We start from the raw sequence: 24,673 nt of genomic DNA on the forward strand, positions 1-24,673 counted from the left end.
TTCTGTCAGTAGTTGAGCATGTTAACCATCTGTACCACCCAGGGACTTCGATCCAGTAGCTAGAGGGTAGGTATTTTTGAGAATTCCTGCCATGTGAGCCCAGGATGAACACAAGAGGCCATCTCTCTCAGGAGCCTTTCTGAACTACTGTGTTCTTCAGAGAGCTACAGCAACCAATTAGGTCTGTTGGTGGGGCTTTCCCCTCGTTATACTGGTTCCAGTGGAGTAAGGTAACACACTGCAGGATGGCTGACAACTGGGCATGGGCACGTCACTATTATTTGATATTGCTTCTACAAGTTCTTGCCAGTGTTAATGAAAAAAGTGGTCATTTCTGTGCTCACTTTGGCAGCACAGATACTAAAATTGGAATGATACAGAGAAGATTAGCACGGCCCCTGCCCGAGGATGAGACGCAAACTCAGGAAGCATTCCATATTTTTCAATAAGGTTTCCTTGGACTTGGGAAGACATGGCTGTGGCAGCATGACTGTCTGTTTTCCCAGTCTTGCCTATTCCTTGGACTCAGGTAGACGTAGCTCTAGCAGCATGCTTATCCGTTCTCCCAGTCTTGCCTACCCTGCAATACTCTTTGGACTCAGGTAGACATGGCTCTGGCAGCACGTTTGTCCATTTTCCCACTTTTGCTAATTCTGTAATATTCCTTGGACTCGGCCAGACATTAGCTCTGGAAGCATGCTTGTCTATTTCCCACTTTTGTCTTTCTGAATATACGCAGAATAAAACTTCCTTTTTGCTTTAAAAAAAAAAAAAAAAGAAGCGATAATTTCTACTGTCATCTGAAGAAGAAACACCTTCAGGTTACACCAAGAACTTAGCTTCTCTTGAACACTCTTTGGAAGTTACCACTCTTTGATTTCTATCTGTAACTGCGCTGACTATTCCCTTGAACACTCTTTGGAAGTTACCACTCTTCGATTTCTATCTGTAACTGCACTGACTACTCAGAAGAATGGCTGTGAATAACTTTGAAAAGCATAAGGCTGCTGTAAGCCTGTGATGTATTATTACTCGTTTCTACAACATGACAAGTCTTAGAGTGGTTTTCTTTCACAATCAAGTGCTACAAGTAAGTTAGTACCTGAAGATTTCCTGAATAGAGGCCTAGATAGAATGCAAAAAAAAAAAACCCATAAAACAAAAAACCTCCCCAAACCAAAAAAAAAAAAAAAAAACCGTTGAGTGGATGCCAACTCATGGTGACCCCATATGTTACAGGGTAAAACTGCTCCATACGGTTTTCTTGGCTGTAATCTTTATGGAAGTAGAATGCCAGGTGTTACGGATTGAATTTTATCCCCCAAAAGTATGTGTTTCTAACCCCTGTAAGTGTGGTTATGGAGCACTGGTAGCACAATGGTTAGGACTCAGCTGCTAACCAAAAGGTCAATAGTTTGAATCTACCAGCCTCTCCTTGGAAACCCTATGGGACAGTTCTACTCTGTCCTATAGGGTTGCTACGCATCGGAATCAACTTGATAGCAACAGGTTTGGTTTTTTAGTTTGGTAATTAAGGACTTCTGGTGGTGCAGTAGTTAAGCACTCAGCTGCTAACCAAAAGGTCAGTGGTTTTAACCCACCAGTGGCTCTGTGGGAGAAAGATGTGGCAGTCTGCTTTCATAAAGAATTACAGCCTTGGAAATCCTATGGGGCAGTTGTACTCTGTCCTACAGGTTCACTATGAATAGCAATCAACCTGACAGCAATGGGTTTGTTTTTGTGTACTTGTAGTTATAATCCCATTTGGGAATGGGTTTTCTTTGTTATGTCAATGAGGCAGTATTAGCGTAGGGTGTGTTTTAAATCAATCTCTTTTGAGATATAAAAGAGCAGATTAAGCAAGCACAAACGAAGGAGAAGACACATGCCACATGATTGCCAAGGAACCTAGGAACAGAAGCTGGAAAAAGACCTTCCCCCAGAGCGAACAGAGGGAGGGCCTTCTTCTAGGGCCAATGCCCTGAATTCAGGCTTCCTGCCTCTTAAACTGTGGGAAAATAAATTTCTGTTTGTTAAAGCCACCCACGTGTGGCATTTCTGTTAAAGCAGCACTAGATAACTAAGACACCAGGCCTTTCTTCCACCGTGGCACTAGCTGGGCCTGAACCATCAACCTTTACGTTAGTAGTTGAGTGTAAACTGTTTGTGCCACCCAGGACCTTTACATGGAATGCACTTCGTGGGTTATGCTGATTTTCAATTTTTTTTTAAGTCATAAATCCCAAGTTCGGATAAAGATAAAACAAGAAAGTAAAATGATTTTTTTTTAATCCCTAGCGTAATACTTTAGGGAACAATATATTTTTAAAAATAAAACAGGTTGGTATTCGCTTAAATAATTGAAAAATATTACAAGGCTACATGGACATTGTGTTGATAGTTTTCAGTTTGTTCTGTTCAAAATTAATAAAGAAAAACCATGACTCTTAAAATATGTACGCAAACATTCATAGAGGGCTTATCATGTGCCATGGAGCGCTTGGGTAGTATAAGTGGTTAATGTGCTTAACTGTCAACCAAAAAGTTAAGAGGTTTTAATCCACCCAGAGGTGCCTCAGAAGAAAGGACCTGTGCCAGGTCCTCTTCTAAGTGCTTTGCAAATATCAACTAATTTAACCCAGTAAGGTAGATTTTATTATTCCCATTTTACAACTGAGGAACAGTGAGTTTAGGAGACTTTCAAGTCCAATCAGTCTAGCTCCAGGGTTTATGCTTCTATGCTATGCTGTCATATACAGTACATTAATAATAAAAAGTCTAGGTTCACAGTTGTGAATGCCACCATGTGAAACCTTCTCACATCCTTCCCACTTCTCTTCTAGAAGGAATGATATCTGCTCCCCTCGGTGTCCTTATTCTTCTGCTTATAAATGCCATTATTAAAGAATCGAAAGGCACAAACTCACCGTCTCATCTCGGCCAATTTTAGCCTTCTCGATGCTTTTCTGTAGGTTTGTGTGCTTTAGGTTTCCCTCAGACAACTAGAATATAAAAAACAAAAAAAAAAAACGGCTTGCTGAGATAAACTTTCTTAACATGAGATTTGTCTCCAGACCAGGTCGAAAGAACAAAAAGTGAAGGACCACATTGAGAACTTCTGTAATTAAAAACAAACAAACAAAAAAAAACAAGGGACCATCAATTAATAGGGTAAACCGAAAAAAGTTTTTTTTTAATATTTTCTTCTTACTCTGTGCAGAAAATAAATATGCTTTCATTCTTTGCTACATAGTTTTCATTTATCAGGTTCCCTACCCCAACTCCAAATAACAACTTGAGGTCTACTATAATTTAGTTGGAAACCCTGGTGGTGTAGCGGTTAACCAAAAGGTCGGCAGTTTGAATCCACCAGGCGCTCCTTTGGAAACTCTATGGGGCACTTCTACTCTGTTCTATAGAGTTGCTATGAGTTGAAATCGACTCGATGGCAGTGGGTTTGGTTTTTATTAAATTATTATTTAGTTAAAAAGCTAAATAAAAAAATTAAATCTATGTTTTACATAATCTATCTTCAAATTTCAATTCACTTCTGACTAAAGTCTTCTCAAAATACCCTATTGCTAATGTTTTCTTATAGACTTGTAGTTTTGTGATATTTCACTAACAGTCAATAACGGATGCATCATACTCTCAGCAAAATAGGAATAGAAGGGAAATTCCTCAACTTAATAAAAGGCATTTATACAAAACCAACAGCCAACACTATTCTCAATGGAGAGAGACAGAAAGCATTCCCCTTGAGAATGGGAACCAGATAAGGATGCCTGTTATCACCACTTATATCCTAGACAGAACAATAAGGCAAGAAAAAGAAATAAAGGGCATCTAAATTGGGAAGGAAGAAGTATAACTCTCTCTATTCACAGATGATATGATCCTATACATAGAAAACCCCAAAGAATCCACAAGAAAGTTACTGGAACTAAAAGATTTCAGCAAAGTAGCAGGATACAAAATTAACATAAAAAATCAAGAGGATTCCTATAAGCAACCAAGGTGCCCATTAACGCATGAATGGATAAATTATGGTATATTCACACAATGGAGTACTATGCATCGATAAAGAACAGTGAGGAATCTGTGAAACATTTCATAACACGGAGGAGCCTGGAAGGCATTATGCTGAGTGAAATTAGTCAGTTGCAAAAGGACAAATATTGTATAAGATTGCTATCATAAGAACTTGAGAAATAGTTTAAACTAAGAAGAAAATATTCTTTCGTGGTTACGAGAGGGGGAGGGAGGGAAGGAGGGTGGAAGAGGGGCATTCACTAATTAGATATTAGATAAGAAGTACTTTAGGTGAAAGGAAGACAGCACACAATACAGGGGAGGTCAGCACAATTGGACTAAACCAAAAGCAAAGAAGTTTCCTGAATAAACTGAATGCTTCAAAGGCCAGCATAGCAGGGGCAAGAGTCTAGGGACCATGGTTTCAGGAGACATCTAAGTCAATTGGCATAATAAAATCTATTAAGAAAACATTCTGCATCTCACTTTGAAGAGTGGCATCTGGGGTCTTACAAACGCTAGCAAGCAGCCATCTAAGATGCATCAATTGGTCTGAACCCACCTGGATCAAAGGAGAATGAAGAACACCAAGGACACAAGGTGATTACGAGCCCAAGAGACAGAAAGGGCCACATGAACCACAGACTACATCATCCTGAGACCAGAAGAACTAGATGGTGCCTGGTTACAACTGATGACTGCCCTGACAGGGACCACTACAGAGGACCCCTGAGGGAGCAGGAGAGCAGTGGGATGCAGACCCTAAATTCTCATAAGACCAGACTTAATGGTCTGACTGAGGCTAGAAGGACCCCAGTGGTCATGGCCCCCAGACCTTCTGTTGGCCCAGGACAGGAACCATTCCTGAAGCCAACTCTTCAGACATGGATTGGACTGGACAATGGGTTGGAGAGGGATGCTGGTGAGGAGTGAGCTTCTTGGATCAGGTGGACACTTGAGACTATGTTGGCATCTCCTGCCTGGTGGGGAGATGAGAGAGTGGAGGGGGTTAGAAGCTGGCAAAATGGACACGAAAAGAAAGAGTGGAGGGAGAGAGTGGGCTGTCTCATTAGGGGGAGAGTAATTGGCAGTGTGTAGCAAGGTATATATGGGTTTTTGCGTGAGAGACTGACTTAATTTGTAAACTTTCACTTAAAGCACAATAAAAATTATTTTTAAAAAAGTCAACAGGATTCCTATAAACAAAGAGAACACTAAAATGGGAATCAGAAAATCAATACCATTTACAGTAGCCCCCTAAAAGATAAAATACTTAGGAATAAATCGAAGCAGGGACCTAAGAGACCTACAGAAAGAAAACTACAGAACACCACTGTAAGAAACCAAAAGAGACCTACATAAATGGAAAAACATACCATGCTCATGAATAGGAAGACTCAACCTCGTGAAAATGTCAATACTACCCAATGTGAATCTACAGATATAATACTATGCTGATCCAAATTCCAACAACATTCTTTAATGAGTTGGAGAAACTAAATCACCAACTTTATATGGAAAGGGAAGAGGCTCTGGATAAGTAACGCATTATTGGTGAAGAACAAAGTGGGAGGCCTCATACTACCTGATCTTAGAAACTACTATACAACCATGGTAGCCAAAAAAGCCTGGAACTGGTATAACAACAGACACATAGACCAGTGGAACAGAATTGAAAACATAGATGTAAATACATCCACCACCTATGGGCAGCTGATATTTGACAAAGGGCCAAAGTCCATTAAGTGGGGAGACAGTCTCTTTAACAAATGGTGCTGGCATAACTAGACGTTCATCTTTAAAAAAAAGAAACAGGACCCATACTTCACACCATACGTAAAAACTAACTCAAAATGGATCAAAGACCTAAATATAAAACCTGAAACAATAAAGATCATGGAAGAAAAAACAGGGACAACTCTAGGGGCCCTAATATGTGGCATAAACAGAATAAAACCATAACTAACAAGGCACAAACACCAGAAGATAAACTCGGTAACTGTGAGTTTCTAAAAATTAAACATTTATGCTCATCAAAAGACTTCACCAAAAGAGTAAAAAGAGAACCTACAGACTGAGAAAAAAAATTTGGCTATGACATATCCAACAAGGGTCTAATCTCTAAAATCTAAGAAATACTTCAACACCTCAACAACAAAAAGACAAATAATCCAATTAAAAAATGGGCAAAGGATATGAACAGACACTTCACCAAAGAAGACATTCAGGTGGCTAACAGACAAGAGGAAATGCTCCCAATCATTAGCCATTATGCAAATCAAAACTACCATAAGATACCATCTCATCCCAACATCACTGGCACTAATCAAAAAAAACAGAAAATAAAAAATGTTGGAGAGGTTGCAGGCAGACTGGAACACTTACGCACTGCTCGTGGGAATGTAAAATGATACAAGCACTATGGTAAACAATATGGTGCCTTCTTAAAAAGCTAGAAATGGAAATACCCTATGATCCAGCAACCCTACTCCTAGGAATATGCCCTAGAGAAACAAGAGCCATCATACGAATAGACATATGCACATTCATGCTCACTGCAGCATTATTCACAAAAGTAAAAATACAGAAACAACCTAAGTCCATCAACAGATGAATGGATAAACAAATTATGATACATACACACAACGCAATACTATACAGGGATAAAGAAACAAGGACAAATCTGCGAAACATCACACCACATGGATGAATCTGGAGGGCATAATGTTAAGTGAAATAAATCACAAGTGGACAAATACCTTATAAAACCACTATTAACAAAACCCAAGAAAAGGTTTACAAACACAAAAAAACAATCTTTGATGGTTAGGGTGGGGGAGGGGGAGTTAAGTAGGAGAAATCACTAACTACAGAGTAGACAAGTGTTAACTCTGGTGATGGGAAAAAGAACACACAATGTAGAGGAAGTCAGCACAACCTAAGGCAAAGTCACAGATGCAGCCTACACACATCCAAAAACCTTGAGGGACCAAGTTACTGGGGCTGAGGGCCGGGTACCATGGTCTTGGGGGACATCAAGGGCAATTGGCGTAACATAGTTCATAAAGAAAATGTTCTACATCCTACTTTGGTGAGTAGTGTCTGGGATTTTAAAAGCCTGGGAGCGGCCATCTAAGATACATCTATTAGTCTCATCTGGTCCAGAGCAAAAGTGAATGAAGAATAACAAAGACACAAGGGAAATATTAATCCATAGGACTAATGGGCCACAAGAACCACAGCCTCTACCAGCCTGAGCCCAGAACTAGGTGGTGCCCAGCTACCACAACCAACTGCTCTGACATGGATCACAATAGAGAGTTCTGAACAGAGTAAGAGAAAAATGTAGAACAAAATTCAAATTCGCAAAAAAAGACCGACCTCGAGGTCTGACAGAGACTGGAGGAACCCCCTGAGAATAAAGTCCCCAGACACCTCTCTAACTCAGAAATGAAGCCACTTCTGAAATCCACCTTTCAGCCAAAGATTAAACAGGCCTATAAAACGGGTAATAACACACGTGAAAACATGTTTCTTAGTTCAATCAAATATATAAGACCAAATGGGCAATACCCGCCCAAAAGTAAAGACAAGAAGACAGGAAGGGACAGGAAAACTGGACAAATGGACACAGAGAACTCAGAGTAAAGGGGGAGAATGCTGACAAAACACAGGGATTATAACCAATGTCACAAAACAATCTGTGTATAAATTTTTAAATGAGAAGCTAATTTGCCCTGTAAACGTTCACCTAAATTAAAAAATAAACACATAATGGAGCCATCGCTTATTATTTTTGAATGGGTTAAACTTTGTGAGAAACGGTACATTTTACATACTAAGTTTTCAGAGAAGAAAAAATTTGTTAGCCTGTTGCTAAGAGTTATATATCTTAAAAGTGATCATCTTATGCATTTTACTCCTTTTGGAAAGTACATAAAAGGTGGGGCCAAGATGGCGGAGTAGTCAGATGCTTCCTGTAACCCCTCTTACAACAAAGATCCAAAAAAACAAGTGAATTGATTATGTATGACAATCTAGGAGCCCTGAATATCAAAGGCAAAGTTTAGGAATGGGACTGAGCAGCAGGGGAGGGAGAGATGGTTCAGAGGCAGCAAAGAGTTACCAGACCAGCCCTGGAGGAAACCAGCACCCTGCAGGCTGAGATGGGCTGGTGCCAGTGGTGAGGCAAACACTGGCATTCAGGGTGTGTTTTCCACATCAGGAGAGACTGAGCTGCAGAGTCTACTCACGTCTCCAGAATCAGCAAAAAGCAGCACTCAATCGGCAAAAGTACATACATTCAACCTACCACACGAATCAAAACACACCCCTTTGGGAAAAAACTCCCATTTACCTGCCCCTTTTCCACTCTGCACTGGGTCTGAGCCAGTTTCAGAAATTGCTGCAACCCCTGGGCCAGAAGTAGGACCCATCATGCATCCTGAGCTCTTCTCTCAGCCTTGCAAAGGTAACAAATGAACAAATGGGAAAAAAAAAATCTGCTGGCTCCTCGAAGCTGGGAACTCATAGCAGAAATAACTCCTTTGCCTAGGCACAGGCATAAGGGGTCCACAGACTCTGAATGCCTTCACCCAAGCTTAGACCTGTGTGGCCCCATTTCAACAGCACAGGCCCTCCGTTAGCACAGTACAACAGGGTATATACCTGAAGCATATTTTCAGCTGTATCAGCTATAAGGGGGAGTAGCAGATTTGTGATATCTGACACCGCCCTGCCCATTAAGCAGGATTCTCACCTACCTACATCAGGGCCAGAGGGCTGGTGGCTCCACCCATGCCACCTAGCCACCTGCGACAGGGGTCCAAGAATAAGCGGTGCCTCCCAATCCTTAAAACCAACAGCACTGGGTGCCCATAGTCCGGTTGCAAAACCCACCCACCTACCTGCTCTAGGGAGCAGGGATGGGCTTTCCTCCCAGACACTCGGGCAGCTGTCAGCCACCTGCATTGCTCAGCTCATGACCCCTACCGCAGCCAGATACCTATGCCAACCCTGCCTGCCTAGGACTCTCGGTGAAAGCCTACACCACACGCTTGGTGACTGAAAACCTGGACACCAAGCTGAATACATACAAGAAAAGTAAACGGACTCCTGGGCTTACTTACCTAGTAACATTCTAACTAACTGGTGACAGGACATTAGAGTTTCAAAGGCAACAATAATCAAACTAGCTCACTTGAGCAGCCTATTTGGACATATCAAAATAAATAAAACAAGAAGCTAGGGCATAGTAAGCAAACATAAATAAACAGAATAACTTATTGGTGGCTCAGAGAAAATAGTCAATATCGAATCACATAAATAAGCAGACTGTGACAGCTTCAGCAAGTTCCCAAAACAAAGAATCAAGAAATATTCCAGATGAAGACAACTTCCTGAAATTACCAGAGCTAGAATACAAAAGATTAACACATTCTTCAAGAGATCAGGAAGGTGATCCGACAAAACATAAAACAAGCCAAGGAGCATTCAGACAAAGCAACAGAGGAACTTCAGAAGATTACAGAAGAGCATAATGACAAATTTACTAGGCTGCAAGAATCCACAGAGAGACGGCAAACAGAAATCCAGAAGATTAACAATTTCAAAATTAGACAACTCAATAGAGAGTCACAGGAGCAGGACTGAGGCAATGGAAGTCAGAATTAGTGAGGCTGAAGACAAAGCACTTGACACCAACATATTTGAGGAAAAATCAGATAAAGGAATGGAAAAAAATGAAGAAACACTAAGAACTACGTGGGCCTCTATCAAAAGGAATAACCTACGAGTGACTGGAGTACCAGATCAAGGGGGGATAAGAGAAAATACAGAGAGAATTGTTGAAGATTTCTTGGCAGAAAACTTCCCTCATATCATGAAAGATATATACCCAAGATGCTCACTGAACCCCACACAAGGTAGATCCCAAAAGAAACTCACCAAGACATATTATAATCAAACTTGCCAAAACCAAAGATAAAGAGAGAATTTTAACAGCGACTAGAGATAAATAAAAACTCACCTACAAAGGACAGTCAATAAGACTAAACTCAGACTACTCAGCAGAAACCATGCAGGCAAGAAGGCAATGGTATGACATATATAAAGCCTTGAAGGGAAAAAAATTGCCAGCCAAAAATCTTATTTCCAGCAAAACTGTCTCTCAACTGTGATGGCAAAATTAGGACACTTCCAGATAAAGAGAAGTTTAGGGAATTTGCAAAAACCAAACCAAAACTACAAGAAATATTAAAGGGAGTCCTCTGGTTAGAAAATCAATAATCAGATAACAACCCAAGACTAGAACACAGGACAGAGCAACCAGGTATCAACCCAAATAGAGAAATCACAAAAATAAATCAAAGCTACAAGCTCAAACAGGGAAAGAGAGACATCATTATGTAAAAGATGACAAAAAAGAGGGACTAAAAAATGTAGTCACAGATCTTTCATATGGAGAGGAAGTCAAGGTGATATAAAGAAATAAAAGATAGGTTCTAACTTAGAAAAACAGCGCTAAATATTAAGTCCACCAACAGTCCTACACATCAAAACAAAAAACAAGAAAAACAAAGACTCAGCTAAAACAAAGTCAACAATAAAAAAAAGATGAAAAGAAAATACATAAAGAAAAATGACTCAGCACAGAAAATTAAATGCAACAAAGAAACTGTCAACACACAAAAAAAGAAATCAAAATGACAGCACTAAACTCATACCTATCAATAATTACGCTGAATGCTAACGGGCTAAATGCACCAATAAAGAGGCAGAGAGTGGCAGAATGGATTAAAAAAAACCACGATCCATCTACATGCTGCCTACAGGAGACACGCCTTAGCCTTAAAAACACAAACTAAAAAGAACATCGGAGAGGAAATAACCAAATCAATACCATTCACAGTAGCCACCAAGAAGATAAAATACTTAGGAATGAATCTTACCAAGGATGTAAAAGACCTATACAAAGAAAACTACAAAGCTCTACTACAAGAAATTCAAAAGGACCTACTTAAGTGGAAAAACATACCTTGCTCATGGATAGCAAGACTTAACATAGTAAAAATGTCTATTCTACTAAAAGCCATCTATACAGACAATGCACTTCCGATCCAAATTCCAATGTCATTCCTTAAGGTGATAGAGAAACAAATCACCAACTTCATATGGAAGGGAAAGAAGCCTCATATAAGCAAAGCATTACTGAAAAAGAAGAAGAAAGTGGGAGGCCTCACTCTACCTGATTTCAGAACCTATTATACAGCCATAGTAGTCAAAACAGCCTGGTATTGGTACGACAACAGGCACATAGACCAGTGGAACAGAATTGAGAACCCAGATATAAATCCATCCACATATGAGCAGCTGATATTTGACAAAGGACCAGTGTCAGTTAATTGGGGAAAAGATAGTCTTTTTAACAAATAGTGCTGGCATAACTGGATATCCATTTGCAAAAAAATGAAACAGGACCCATACCTCACACCATGCACAAAAACTAACTCCAAGTGGATCAAAGACCTAAACATAAAGACTAAAATGATAAACATCATGGAAGAAAAAATAGGGACAACCCTAGGAGCCCTAATACAAGGCATAAACAGAATACAAAACATTACCAAAAATGACGAAGAGAAACCTGATAACTGGGAGCTCCTAAAAATCAAACACCTATGCTCATCTAAAGACTTCACCAAAAGAGTAAAAAGACCACCTACAGACTGGGAAAGAATTTTCAGCTATGACATCTCTGACCAGCACCTGATCTCTAAAATCTACATGATTCTGTCAAAACTCAACCACAAAAAGACAAACAACCCAATCAAGTAGTGGGCAAAGGATATGAACACACACTTCACTAAAGTGAAGCTAACAGACACATGAGAAAATGTTCTCGATCATTAACCATTAGAGAAACGCAAATTAAAACTACGATGAGATTCCATCTCACTCCAACAAGGCTGGCATTAACCCAAAAAACACAAAACAATAAATGTTGGAGAGGCTGCGGAGAGATTGGAACTCTCATACACTGCCGGGGGGAATGTAAAATGGTACAACCACTTTGGAAATCTATCTGGCGTTATCTTAAACAGTTAGAAATAGAACTACCATACAACCCAGAAATCCCACTCCTCGGAATATACCCTAGAGAAATAAGAGCCTTCACACAAACAGATATATGCACACCCATGTTTATTGCAGCACTGTTTACAATAGCAAAAAGCTGGAAGCAACCAAGGTGTCCATCAACAGATGAATGGGTAAATAAACTGTGGTATATTCGCACAATGGAATACTACGCATCGATAAAGAACAGTGACGAATCTGTGAAACATTTCATAACATGGAGAAACCTGGAAGGCATTATGCTGAGCAAAATCAGTCAGAGGCAAAAGGACAAATACTGTATAAGACCACTATTATAAGATCTTGAGAAATAGTATAAACTGAGAAGAACACATACTTTTGTGGTTACGAGAGGGGGAGGGAGGGAGGGAGGGAAGGAGCGGGTTTTTTACTGATTAATTAGTAGATAAGAACTGCTTTAGGTGAAGGAAAGGACAACACTCAATACATGGAAGGTCAGCCCAATTGGACTGGACCAAAAGCAAAGAAGTTTCCGGGATAAAATGAATGCTTCAAAGGTCAGCGGAGCAAGGGTGGGGGTTTGGGAACCATGCTCTAAGGGGACTTCTAAGTCAATTGGCAAAATAATTCTGTTATGAAAACATTCTGCATCCCACTTTGAAATGTGGCATCTGGGGTCTTAAATGCTAACAAGCGGCCATCTAAGATGCATCAATTGGTCTCAACCCACCTGCATCAAAGGAGAATGAAGAACACCAAGGTCACACGACAACTAAGAGCCCAAGAGACAGAAAGGGCCACATGAACCAGAGACCTACCTTATCTTGAGACCAGAAGAACTAGTTGGTGCCCGGCCACAATCGATGACTGCCCTGACAGGGAGCACAACAGAGAACCTCTGAGGGAGCAGGAGATCAGTGGGATGCAGACCCCAAATTCTCATAAAAAGACCAGACTTAATGGTCTGACTGTGACTAGAGGAATCCTGGCGGGCATGGTCCCCAAACCTTCTGTTGGCACAGGACAGGAACCATTCCCGAAGACAACTCATCAGACATGAAAGGGACTGGACAGTGGGTAGGAGAGAGATGCTGAAGAAGAGTGAGCTAATTACATCAGGTGGACACTTGAGACTGTGTTGGCATCTCCTGTCTGGAGGGGGGATGGGAGGATAGAGAGAGTGGGAAGCTGGCAAAATTATCACGAAAGGAGAGACTGGTAGGGCTGACTCATTAGGGGGGGAGCAAGTGGGAGTAAGGAGTAAGATGTATATAAACTTATATGTGACAGACTGACTTGATTTGTAAACGTTCACTTGAAGCTCAATAAAAGTTAATAAAAAAAAAAATTTTTAAACCAAAAAAACACAAACTAAAACTCGAAGAATGGAAAAAAATATATCAAGCAAACTTCAAAAAAGAGTAGGACTGGTAATATTAATTTCTGACAAAACAGACTTTGAAGTAAAATCCACCACAAAGAATAAGGAAGGACACTAAATAATGATTAAAGGGTCAATATACCTGGAGGACATAACGATAATAAATATTTATGTGCCCAAAGACAGGCCTCCAAAATACATAAAACAAACTCTTAACAACACTGAAAAGACAGATGGCTCCACAATAATACTAGGAGACTTCAACACAGCACTTTTGGTGAAGGACAGAACATCCAAAAAGAAGCTCAGTAAAGACATGCAAGATCTAAATGCTACAATCAACCAACTTGACCTCACAGACTTATACAGAACACTGCACCCAACAGCAGCCAAGTATATTTTCTTTTCTAATGCACATGAACATTCTCCAGAATAGACCACGTATTAAGCCATAAAGCAAGGCTTAACATAATCCAAAGCATCAAAATATTACAAAGCTTGTTTTCTGACCATAAAGCCATTAAAAGTAGAAATCAACAGGAAAAGCAAGGGGAAAAAAAATCAAACACATGGAAACTGAACAATACCTTGCTCAAAGACTACTATGTTATAGAAGAAATTAAGGACAGAATAAAGAAATTCACAGAATCAAATGAGAATGAAAAAACATCCTACCAGAACCTTTGGGACAAAGCAAAAGTAGGGCTCACAGGTCAATTTATAGCAATAAATGCACACATCCAAAAAGAAGAAAGGGCCAAAATCAAAACACTAACCCTACAACTCGAACAAACAGAGAGTAGCAAAAGAAGACCTCGAGCACCAGTAGAAAGCAAATAATAAAAATTAGAGCAGAATTAAGTGAAACTGAGAATAGAAAAACAATCGAAAGAGTTAACAAGACGAAAAGCTGGTTCTCTGAAAGGATCAACAAAATTGATAAACCATTGGCCAAACTGACAAAAGAAAAACAGGAGAGGAAGCAAATAACCCAAATAAGAATGAGATAGGTGATATCACAACAGACCCAAATGAAATTAAAAGAATCATAAGAGTATTATGAAAAACTGTACTCCAACAAATTTGAAAACCTAGAGGAAATGGACGAATTTCCAGAAACACGCTAACTACCCTAAACTAACACAAACAGAGGTAGAACAACTAAATAAACCTACAACAAAATAAAAGATTGAAAAGGTAATTTAAAAACTCCCAACAAAAAAAGCCTTGGCTCTGATAGCTTCATGGGAAAATTCCACCAAACTTTCACATAAGAGTTCACACCACACTATTAAAGGTATTTCAGAGCATAGAAAAGGACAGAATACTCCCAAACTCATTCTACCAAGGCAGCAAAACCCTGATACCAAAACCAGGTAAGGACACCACATAAAAAGAAAATTACAGACCAATATCCCTCATGATCTTAGATGTAAAAATCCTCAACAAAATTCTACCCAATAGAATTCAACAATGTATCAAAAAAATAACTCACCATGACCAACTGGGATTCATACCAAGTACCCAAGGATGGTTCAACATTAGAAAAACAATTAATGTAATCAATCAGATAAATAAAACAAAAGGCAAGAACCACATGATCTTATCAATTGATGCAGAAAAGGGATTTGACAAAGTTCAACACCCATTCATGATAAAAACTCTCAGCAAAATAGGAAAAGAAGGGAAGTTCCTCAATATAATAAAGGGCATTTATACAAAACCAACAGCCAACATCATCCTAAATGGAGAGAGTATGAAAGCATTCCCCTTGACAACCAGAATCAGGCAAGGATGCCCTTTATCACCACTCTCATCCAACACTGTGCTGGAGGTTCTAGCCAGAGCAATTAGGGTAGAAAAAGAAATAAAGGGCATCCAAACAGGTAAGGAAGAAATATAAGTATTCCTATTTACAGATGACATGATCTTACACACAGAAAACCCTAAGGAATCCAGAAGAAAACTATGGGAACTAGTAGAAGATTTCAGCAAAGTATATAGAACACAAGATAAACATACAAAAATCAGTTGGATTCCTCTACACCAACAAAGAAAACGTGTAAGAGGAAATCACCAAATCAATATCATTAAAAATAGCCCCCAAGAAGATAAAATTAATTTTTTTTTTTATAGCTATAAATCTAACACAGACGTAAATGACCTATACAAAGAAAGCTACAAGACACCACTGCAAGAAACTGAAAGAGACCTATATAAGTGGAAAAATATACCTTGCTCATGGACAGGAAGACTCAACATTGTGAAAATGTCTATTCTGCTCAAAGTGATCTATAGATATAATGCAATCCCAATCCAAATTCTAATGGCATTTTCTTAATGAGATGGAGAAACAAATCACCAACTTCATATGGAAAGGGAAAAGGCCCCAGTTAAGTAAACCATTACTGAAGAAGAACAAAGTGGGAGGCCTCTTACTATCTGATTTTAGAACCTATATACTGCCACAGTAGTCAAAACAGCCTGGTACTGGTACAACAACAGATACATAGACCAATGGAACAGAATTGAGAATCCAGACATAAATTCATTCACCTATGAGCAGCTGATATTTGACAAAGACCCAAAGTCAGTTATGTGGAAAAAGACAGTCTCTCTAACAAATGCTGTTGGCATAAGTTGATACCCAACTACAAAATAAAGAAACAAGACCCATACCTCACACCATGCACAAAAACTAACCCAAAATGGATCAAAGACCTAAATATAAAATCTGAAACGATAAAGATTATGAAAGAAAAAATAGGAACAATGTTAGGAGCCCTAATACATGGCATAAACAGTATACAAAACATTACTAACAATGCACAAACAGCAGAAGAGAAACTAGAAAACAGCTCCTAAAAATCAAACACTTATACTCATCCAGAGACTTCATCAAAAGAGTAAAAAGGCAACCTACAGACTGGGAAATATTTTGGGCTATGACAAATCCCATCAGCGTCTAATGTCTAAAATCTACAAGATACTGCAAAACCTCAACAACAAAAACACAAATAACGCAATTAAAAATGAGCAAAGGATATCAACAGGTACTTCACTAAAGACATTCGGGCAGCTAACAGATACATGAGGAAATGCTCATGATCATTAACCATGAGAGAAATGTAAATTAAACTACAATGAGATACGATCTCACCCCAACAAACCAAAAACCAAACCAAGTGCTGCCGAGTCAATTCCGACTCATAGTGACCCTATAGGACAGAGCAGAACTGCCCCATAGAGATTCCAAGCAGGACCTGTCGTATTCGAACTGCTGACCCTTTGGTTAGCAGCTGTAGCACTTAACCACTATGCCACCAGGGTTTCCCACCCCGACAAGGCTAGCATTAATCCAAAAAACACAAAAATAATAAATGTTGGAGAGGTTGTGGAGAGACTGGAACACGTATACACTGCTGGTGGGAATGTAAAATGGTACAACCACTTGGGAAGCCAATTTAGCACTTCCTTAAAAAGCTTTAGAAATATAACTACCATACAATCCAGCAATCCCACTCCTTGGAATATATCCTACAGAAATAAGAGCCCTGACAAGAACAGATATATGGACACTCATGTTCACTACAGCACTGTTTACAACAGCAAAAAGATGCAAACAACCTAGGTGCCCATCAATGGATGAATGCGTAAATTTACACAATGGAATACTATACAACAATAAAGGACAATGATGAATCCAAGAAACATCTTATTACATGGATGAATCTGGAAGGCACTATGCTGACTGAAACCAGTCAGTTGCAACAGGACAAACATTGCATGAGGCCACTATTATAAGAACTCAACAAAACATTTAAACACAGAAGAAAACATTATTTCATGTTTACCAGGGTAGGAAGTGAAGGCAACGGGTATGTACTAACTAAATAGTAGATAAGAATTATTCTAGGTGAAGGGAACGACAACACACAATACAGGGGAAGTCAGCACAACTGGACTAAACCAAAAGCTAAGAGGTTTCCTGAATACAACCAAACACTTTGAGGGACAGAGTAGCAAGGGTAGCAGTCTAGGGACCATGGTTTCAGGGGACATCTAAGCCAACTGGCATTACAAAGTTTATTATGAAAATTTTCTGCATTCCACTTTGGTGAGTGGCATCTGGGGTCTTAAAAGCTAGCAAGTGGCCATCTAAGATGCATCAATTGACCCTAACCCACCTAAAGCAAAGGACAATGAAAAACACCAAAAATAGAAGGAAAATATGAACCCAAGAGACAGAACAGGCCACATAAACCAGAGACTCCATCAGCCTGAGGTTGGAAGAACGAGATAGTGCCCAGCTTCCTGATGGAGCGGTAGAAGAGTGGGGTACCAAAAACCAAACCAAACCCAGTGCCGTCGAGTCAATTCCGACTCATAGCAACCCTATAGGACAGAGTAGAACTGCCCCACAGAGTTTCCAAGGAACGCCTGGCGGATTTGAACTGCCGACCCTTTGGTTAGCAGCCATAGCACTTAGCCACTACACCACCAGGGTTTCCGAAGAGTGGGGTACAGAACTTAAATTCTAGTAAAAAGACCAGACTTAATGGTCTTGGACTGGAGGGACCCCAGAGGTCATGGCCCCCAAACTCTCTCTTAGCCCAAAACTGAAACTACCCCTGAAGTCAACTCTTCAGACAAAGATTAGTCTGGATTATAAAACATAAAATGATACTGGTGAGGAGTGTGCTTCTTAGCTCAAGTAGACACATGAGACTAAGTGGGCAGTTCCTGTCTGGAGGGGAGATGAGAAGGCAGAGAGGGACAGGAGCTGGCTGAATGGACACAGGAAATCTGGGTGGAGAGGAAGAGTGTGCTTTCACATTATAGGGAGAGAAACTAGGGTCATATAACAGTGGGTAAGTTTTTGCATGAGAAACTGACTTGAATTGTAAGCTTTCACTTAAAGCGACAAAAAAAGTACATAAATTATATGTGAAAATGGATTAAATAATACCAACATAAAGGTACCAAGATATGGAATACTCATTATTATGTGGCTGCACCCAGACCCAACAGGACTGGTTAATTTCAGAAAATTGCTTCCTGTTCTCAATTTTATTAATCTCACATTTTAAATGGGTGGATTGGGCCCATGATTAAATAAATAATCACAAGGCATTCCTGATAGTAAATCCTCCACTATGCCTTTTTCTATTAAAAAGTTAGAAGTTTTATACTCATTTGGTTGGGTAAGTGTCTCCTTGAATATATTCCACACCTACCCCAACTCTTGAGTTATAAACATTTAGAAAATAATTAATTACTGGATAAATGTAATCTCTCTTGGTTGATTACAAGGAACTGACTTTTCATAATGTGACCTGATTATTCACAGAAAGCAAACATTAGGTAACTTTTTCCCTTTAAAAAAACAGAGCTATCTTCACAAAGTCAGTAGCTTCACTTAACTTTTAAAAATCTTCCACTCTTCAATATGCATAAAGGGAGCATTGTAAACTTCCCTTTAAGAGTTCTTTAGTCACTGATTCTAATCCATAGCACAAGATCTACCGGTGATGCCAAGGGGATACCATCACCAAACCAGTTATACGTCTTCTTGAGAGTAATTATCTTCCTGAGTTAAAAAAAAAAAAATTCTACTGTAGATTTAAGAGCCAAAAATTCATAGCATTAAGGACCTAAACTTAGCAAGAGGATCTAACACTTAATAACAAGAGTTTCCATTTATAAAATAAAGCCATGTTTAAAATCTTGACATTCTACCCTGATGAATCCTCCTGAAATAATTTGTAAATGTATGTAACATTTATATTAAGGGATAGAGGATTTTTCCAACTAAAACACGTACACATTAATGTAACAATTTTTTTTCCATTTAAACATGTTTTAAGTATAACTAGACAAGTAGATGTTATCTAAAATGTTAACAATTATATAAAAGTCTATAATTTATGGATATATCTTACATTATTATGAAGTGGCCTTCAGGTACTGTATTACGCTTGCCTGTTATTATTTACAATATAAACGCATCTGGAAAAGAGTTCATTCAGGAATTCCTTAACTCTGAATATAATCTCATGTATTTTAAATGTGGAGCACTAAATTCTTGATTTGTCATTTTAAATGTTTTGGTAAATGGAAAGAAGCACAAATCTAAAGGATGTTAGAGTACCTCTGCTAATAATCCTAAGTACTGAAACAATTTGGTTCAGCTCCAAAGTAAAGGGTTCTTGGCGCTCTGCTTAGTTCTCAAAATCTCAACAACTGGAACCAACGATAAGTGATTCTTGTGAAGTGGCCCTTCCTATCCTTTTCATCTACACATCTCTTAAAAGCAATACTTGCTATGTTCCTAACAATTACCTTGGGATCAAACCAAACCCAGGCCTCAAGTGATAAGAGCTGAGACTTTTAGCCACAGTACAGATATTATCTAAACCAAGAGTTTTCAAACTTTAGTGCAAATCAGAATTATTTGGAAGGCCTGTTAAAACACAGGTTTCTGGGCCCCACTTCCAGAACTTCTGAAATGTAGGTCTGGGGTAGGGTCCAAGAATTTGCATTTCTAGCATGTTTTTAGGTGATGTTGATGCCCCTGGTTGAGAGCACCATACTTTTGAGAATTACTGATCTAAACAAAAACGTGTTTTCTTGCAGTAATGAAGCTAACTAAAACATACAGGATATTAATCTATGGAGGAATATTAACTAGTTCATAAAAAAAAAATGAATTAATGCTAACTATATCTTGTCTGAGGAAACCCTGGTGGCGTAGTAGTTAAGTGCTATGGCTGCTAACCAAAGGGTCGGCTGTTCGAATTTGCCAGGCGCTCCTTGGAAACTCTATGGGCAGTTCTACTCTGTCCTATAGGGTCGCTATGAGTTGGAATCAATTCAACGGCACTGGGTTTTTTTTGTTTTTTTTTTTGGTATATCTTGTCTGAACTAAAAAAAAAAAACACTTGATATTTCTGTCTTTACAAAAATAGCAAAGGGAGTGACACTCTATATTTTAAAAAGGTATTCACTACATACCATATGATTCCAACTATATGACATTCTGGGAAAAGCAAAACTATAAAGACAGAGGGGGAAGGGATGAATAGGTGGCGCACTGGGCATTTTTAGGGCAGTGAAACCATTCTGGATGAGACTGTAATGGGGACACATGACCATAAGCATCTGTCAAAGCCCACAGGACTTTACAACACAAAGACTGATGCTGCTTCAACATAAACAATGGACTGTAATAAATAATAATATACCAATCCTAGTTTATCAGTTGTAACAAATGGACCATAGGCATGCAAGATGTTGATAAACCTATTGCCATCAAGTTGATTCCAACTCCTAGCAACCCTACTGGACAGAGCAGAACTGCCCGCACAGGGTTTCCAAGGAACAGCTGGTGGGTTTGAACTGCCAACCTTTTGGTTAGACAGCGAGTTCTTAACCACTGGGCCACAAGATGTTAATAGGAGAAACAATGTACAGGAAGGAGAGTGGACATGGGAACTCTCTCTACTTCCTGCACAATTTTTCTGTAAACTCGAAAGTGCTCCAAAACAGGGAATGCAACAGGGAACCCTTGATAGAACAGGAGAAAAGTGGGATGCAGACCTCGAATTCTAGTAAAAAGACCAGATTTAATGGTCTGACTGAGACTGGAGAGACCCTAGAGGTCATGGCCCCCAGACTCTCTGTTAGGCCCAAACTAAAACCATTCCTGAAGCCAACTCTTCAGACAAAGATTAGACGGGACTATAAGGCAGAAAATGATACTGGTGAAGAGTGTGCTTCTTGGCTCATGTAGACACATGAGACTACGTGGGCAGCTCCTGTCTGGTGGCGAGATGAGAAAGCAGAGGGGGACACGAGCTGGTTGAATGGACATGGGAGGTACAGGGTGGAGAGGAGTGTGCCATCTCATTACAGGGCAGGGCAACTAGCGTCACATAACTGTGTGTGTTTAAGTTTTTGTATGAGAAACTGACTTGAATTGTAAGCTTTCACTTAAAGCACAATAAAAGAAATAAAAAATTCTAAAAAGTGCTCTAAAAAATAAAACCTACTTTTTAAAAAAAGTATTTACCACAGGATTCCATTAAAGAGCAAATTCTCCTGATACATTTCTATAATGTAATACCAGAACCAATTACATACTGTAATAAATTCATTTACAACATTCACTAAAGCAAATGGTAATAATTAAGGAAACCCAATAACTCAGAACAACAATGAAACTACTTATAACTGGTAAAAACGGGATTTCATCCTTAGATTTGAGGATCTGACACAATGCTTCTCTTAATGCATTCCCGACCACCTATACAGACACTCAGGGTTGAGAAACACAATGCCAACATTTTCTAAAGGGCTAATTCACTGCCTGGAGGCTGCCTATTCATAAGAGGAACAGAAAGTTTGATTCAAGCTGCCCTGCATAGGAGTTCTGATATGTAAAAATTTCAAAGTATTAGAGGAGGAATATGGGGATTTTCATAGGTAAGAATGGCAAGGGACAGAGAACGGGGAAAAGAAAATAGCAGAAGCAAAGCAAGATCATGCGACTGCTTTACGAAAATTGATGTACTATGTTGTATAAAATAGGTTCTGTATTTTTTTAAATTTTTTTCTTAAAAAAAAAAAAAGCCAGTACTATTTACTTTAAATTTTACATATTTAAAAATTCTTGTTCAGAGTACCTACAGCTTCGAAATTTATATCGTTTAAGTTAGTATTTCCATTTAGGAATCATAAGGAAATAATGAACACTATAAAACTATGTTTAATAATAAAGATGGGAGCAATGTAATCGTCTTAAAACAAAACCAAACCCATTGCCGTCGAGTAGATTCCGACTTACAGCAACCCTATAGGACAGAGTAGAACTGCCCCATGTGGTTTCCGAGGAGCGCCTGGTGGATTCCAACCGCTGAACTTCGGGTCAGCAGCCATAGCTCTTAACCACTACACCACCAGGGTTGTTAATGTCTTAAAATAGAGAAATGTTAAATCAGTATTTCATGGTATAGATGTGTTACGATTATGCAGCCAAAGAAAATGTTTTCAAATAAATTTTAAAGACATTGGAAAATACTGACAGAATGAAAGCAAGTTCAAAGAACAGCTGGAAACAAAATTATGGATACAATGAGACTGTATCTCATAACCAAAAATCCAAAAGCAAAAAAAAAAACTGCGCTAAATTTAAACAGAAAAGATACATTTCCATCTGAATTTGGGCAAAAAGGACGTTGAGTAACTAGAACAATATAAGTAAATAAATCACTGCTGGTTATATCAGATCAAAACACAGGGCAAATTTAAAACAGACTCTTGGAATATATATTCCTATTTTGAGACACTTTCTGCCATATAAATTATGTTGGAGAGGTAAAGACCTATTTTAGCCTTACATGTTTAATTTGCTAAAGAAAAAACAAACCAACAGTCACCCATCTAAAAAACAAAAAACTTCTGTGTGTTGTGTATGCCAGGTGATACCCTCAGTAGGCACTGACTACTAGGCTGTGTGCATTATCAAAGCGTGAAGAATAAAAACTCACTTGCACGAATTGAAAAGTACACAAATGAAACTTGTGAACATGTGAACATTAACACTGTAGTTGATAGATCTTAAGCTGCGAATTGTTGAGAGAATAACAGATTCTCAGCAGCACTTTCACTGTATATACAAACTGAAAGACCTCAGCTATTAAAAAAAAAGTTTTCTAGGTAGTGAGCATATTAAAATTCTTTTCCCATTATAAGTAATTATGAATGTATTCTCAAAAGATTAAAACATAAACACATTCTTATTTCTAAAAGAGACAAAAAAAAAAAAAAAAGATGTATTTAAGCATAATGCTTGGCTGCTAACCAAAAAGGTTGGAAGTTCAAGTCCACCCAGAGGTACCTCAGAAGACTACTGATCTACTTCTAAGAAACCAGCCACTGAAAACCTTCCACAGCACAGTTCTACTCTGCTGCCCATGGGGTTGCCTTCAGCTGGAGTAGAATCCACAACGAGTGATTTTATTTAAGCACTGTTGTTGCTCTTAGTTGCCAAACATCCCTTTTTACCTCTCTCCTTCTGCACCGTTTCCCCAGCCCCTTCCCCATAGGCAACCTCCATAAAGTCTAGTGTGCATTCTCTTGTCCTATTTCTTTGCTTTATATTCATATGTAGATCAATACAGATAATATTAAAAACGTGTGTGGGATTATCCTTTATACAATATGCAGTTTGTTTCATTCTTTTATTAATCTCTACATACTATTACTTGTTAGCCCACTCTCTTAATAGCTATTTTTTATGTTTCCAGTTTTTCCTTACTGCAATGCTCCAATAACCCACATCACTGATACGGTAGGTTAGAAGGAGAATTGCTGGATCAAAGGCTATAAGAATTTAACTTTAACTTCACCATTTTGTAGTTCACCAAGAGTATATAACAGACTTACTGTATTTTTACACAAAATAATGCGTACCTTGTGTGTCTGTTTGCCAACTGCGCCCTCCCCCCAGCAGGTATTTTCATAAGTGTCGCCATGGCAATTTTTTTTTTTTTTACATGTTGCTGTAAAAAAAGTAGCATTGAGCACTTACAAAAATGCCTTGCAGAGGGAGGGTGCAGTTGGCAAACAAATGTACAAGGCGCATGTTACCTACATGAAAATACAGTACCTCTCTGCAGGTTTCCCAAATATGGATATTAGTTGTAATTTAAAAGATTGATAACCCAATCAAAAATGACATACCATTAATATCACTCTTTTAATTTTAATGTCATCGACTATTGTTGAGAGCACCTTTTCATGTATCTGTTTATCATGTGTATTTCGTCAAGAATTTGTTTTTTAACATCCTTTAACCTTTATTTTCTTGGCTGTGCATTGTTTCCTTATAGATTTTAAGGAACTGTTTATATGTAGTAGATGGTAAGGCTTTGCTATAAGTGTTTAACTTTTAACTTTTTATGTTAACTTTCAGTGTACTAGAGTTTTTATTTTTTATGTAAATTCATCAGTCCTTTATGGCTTCTAGGATCTGTGTCTTGTTTAGGAAAGCATTTCTTATCCTAATATTTATTGTACAAATAGTTTCCTTCCATTACTTTTAGAGTATTATTCTGATGTCTTGCTCTTTAAAAGACCTGTGGTTACTTTGGACATGGTGTG

At 38.7% G+C, this 24,673-nt stretch overlaps 1 protein-coding gene and 1 non-coding gene across 3 annotated transcripts in view; one reads left to right on the forward strand and one right to left on the reverse strand.

The window, feature by feature from the left end:
* MND1 (meiotic nuclear divisions 1) overlaps positions 1-24,673 on the reverse strand; it is a 137,151-nt gene that overhangs the window by 65,800 nt on the left and 46,678 nt on the right. For both annotated transcript variants that reach the window (XM_049852764.1, XM_049852763.1), the window contains exon 5: positions 2,928-3,002. In XM_049852764.1, coding sequence (XP_049708721.1) covers positions 2,928-3,002 — 75 coding nt within the window. The remainder of the gene's footprint in view (positions 1-2,927; positions 3,003-24,673) is intronic.
* Positions 337-443, forward strand: LOC126057476 (U6 spliceosomal RNA). Its single transcript, XR_007512562.1, has one exon. It is a non-coding gene; the product is annotated as a U6 spliceosomal RNA (small nuclear RNA).

Source organism: Elephas maximus, chromosome 13 (assembly GCF_024166365.1).
Source record: "Elephas maximus indicus isolate mEleMax1 chromosome 13, mEleMax1 primary haplotype, whole genome shotgun sequence".
NCBI classification, from domain to species: Eukaryota; Metazoa; Chordata; class Mammalia; order Proboscidea; family Elephantidae; genus Elephas; species Elephas maximus.